The sequence below is a fragment of the Mesitornis unicolor genome, unplaced genomic scaffold, assembly GCF_000695765.1.
Source record: "Mesitornis unicolor isolate BGI_N332 unplaced genomic scaffold, ASM69576v1 scaffold13407, whole genome shotgun sequence".
Lineage (NCBI taxonomy): Eukaryota > Metazoa > Chordata > Aves > Mesitornithiformes > Mesitornithidae > Mesitornis > Mesitornis unicolor.
Window position 1 is genome coordinate 24,617 of NW_010198463.1, and position 2,212 is coordinate 26,828.

A 2,212-nucleotide genomic window follows, 5' to 3' on the forward strand; every position below is an offset into this window, starting at 1 on the left:
AACATGAAACATTTACACATATATATTATGTGCTGATAAGGTATACTAGATATAGACAATTTTTATACACAAAGTAATTGCACTATCCTATTTTATAATGCAAATATTCAGAAATTATCAGTCAGAGAAGAACAAGGTTTTTTTCTCACATAAAAATGCACTGTACGTCGAAGTTATGGAAGGTCTACGCATCTGAAAGCTTGTCCACTTTTACCAACTGAAGCAGCTGATAAAAGACACTCTGTCCCCTTACAAGCTTTACATCCCTTATTTATGCCATGATGCCTAAAATATTATCTGGTCCTCCCAAGGAATAATGTAAGATCATTTCTGAAAATTAGAGAGACCGAAACAAAAGGCAACCATGACAACCATGTCCAGGCAATGCGCCTTTCCATTCTGGGAGCTCCATCAGGAAAGAATCAAAGCACTAAAGGTGGTCTAAAATTGTCCAGCAACCTATTATTAACATGACAACTTCATTTAGTTAATATAAATCAATGAGAAATACACTGCAAGTGGAAAGCATTTCAGTTGAAGTACACTGGCACATGCTTCAAATGGCAGTATCAGACAAACAAGTGCCCCCTTTTCAATATAAAAAATGTTTACATAGTGTCTACAAAGGGAAAATGCAAGATGGTATCAAAAGAGGAACCTTTTTCTAAGCAGGAATTTACAGTGTTAGTCACAAAATGAACGGGAGGCATGGTAATAGCAGATCTAAATCTGATAAACATTTATACAGTAATTTTCATAATGCTGCTTTAGGCTATTATTTTTTAAAATAGGTTTTTAGGTTCATTGCTCTGCCCAACAACTGAAATACCTATCGCTCCAGACATGTCACTAATTCACACTGTACTTCAGAGATGAAGATGACAACGCGAAGCATCAGACTGAAGTGGTTAGTTGTGGCGTGCATACTACAAAATTTTATTCAGAATTAGTTGCTGGTAGGAAGGGCCACATGACTGACGTGCAAAAATGCGTATCAAAAAAGAGAAAGGAAAGCTCGAAATACATGCTCATAGCAGAGACAGAGCAATACCAAACATTCAGGAAAAGAAAAGAGCAAGCAAGCCTGGAGAAAAATGATGAGTATTATTTCAGGACTATGGCAAAAGACAATGGTACTGCACATAGCAATGGGAGATATGACGTGAAATAACATCCATAACTCAACCTTACTGCCTGGCACCCTATTTGGAGACAGTATTGCACCCTATCCAGTGTCCTCTTCCTCTTCCCTCAGCTCAGAGAGTTTCTTGCTTTGCTTCCTTGAGTGCATGCAAGTAGAATTTGAGAAGTAAGGGATTTTCTTTGAAGCAACAACATGGTGGGTCAATGCAGTGACAAAATACACTTCACAACTTGCAACCAATATCAGTAAATAATAAAAATAATAATACACAGCATAGGTAAAGCACACATTTCTTTCTTACGTGTTGCATGTAGGAATGTAACAATTCCTACATCTCCTGATGAAGTACCAGCTCTGACTGAGATACTTTAACTTGTTCCCATCAGTAATATGGGAAGAGGAGGTATTTGCAAGTGGGGAATGATGGAAATGGCAGTCAAATATCTGAGGCTCTCTGCAAGATTTATTTTTTACAACAAATCTGTTTCTCAAGAGAGAAGCTGCAGCTGAACCTCTGTTAAAATAATAACGATAGTAATAATTAATCTCATAACGTGCAAGCAAGCAGACACAAAATGATTAATTGGTCACAGTTGCTTTTGTTCTGTGTATATTTCTCATGCAGTTCTAATTTTTGCTGTGCCATGGAGGAGATATCTCAAGTGCACAAAAGAAAAGCAGCAGCACTCCAACACTGATTTTTGTAAATCAGGTCTTACTCAGACACAACTACTGCTCATGGTGACTGATATTAGAGATGCCAACTTTGAACCAAGTTTGAGGTATGCTGAGCTGCTCCAACTGTACCATTTTCTATAGGTCCAGCAGAGAGACAACATATTTTAAGCCTTGGTTTCACATCTCTATGCCAGCTGAAAGTATTTTGTCCTATCATTTATTAATTACTGGGCTCCAGGGTAAAACATGATGCTGACAGATTTGCAAATGCTGAGCTAATCACTCTCTAAGGGATATAATGAAAAGGAGAATATATCACTAACGTGAATCTATCCTAGAGTTAAAAGATACTGGAGGTAGAAAACTTCACAGTAAAAGAATAATCAGCAG

General features: G+C 37.4%; 1 protein-coding gene across 1 annotated transcript in view; it reads right to left on the bottom strand.

Annotated features, from left to right (window-relative positions):
* Positions 1-859: 859 nt before the first annotated feature.
* GUCY1B3 (guanylate cyclase 1, soluble, beta 3) overlaps positions 860-2,212 on the bottom strand; it is a 36,042-nt gene continuing 34,689 nt past the window's right edge. The window contains exon 13 of the mRNA XM_010189165.1: positions 860-1,280. Within this exon, the coding sequence (XP_010187467.1) occupies positions 1,257-1,280 (24 nt within the window). The 3' untranslated portion in view covers positions 860-1,256. The remainder of the gene's footprint in view (positions 1,281-2,212) is intronic.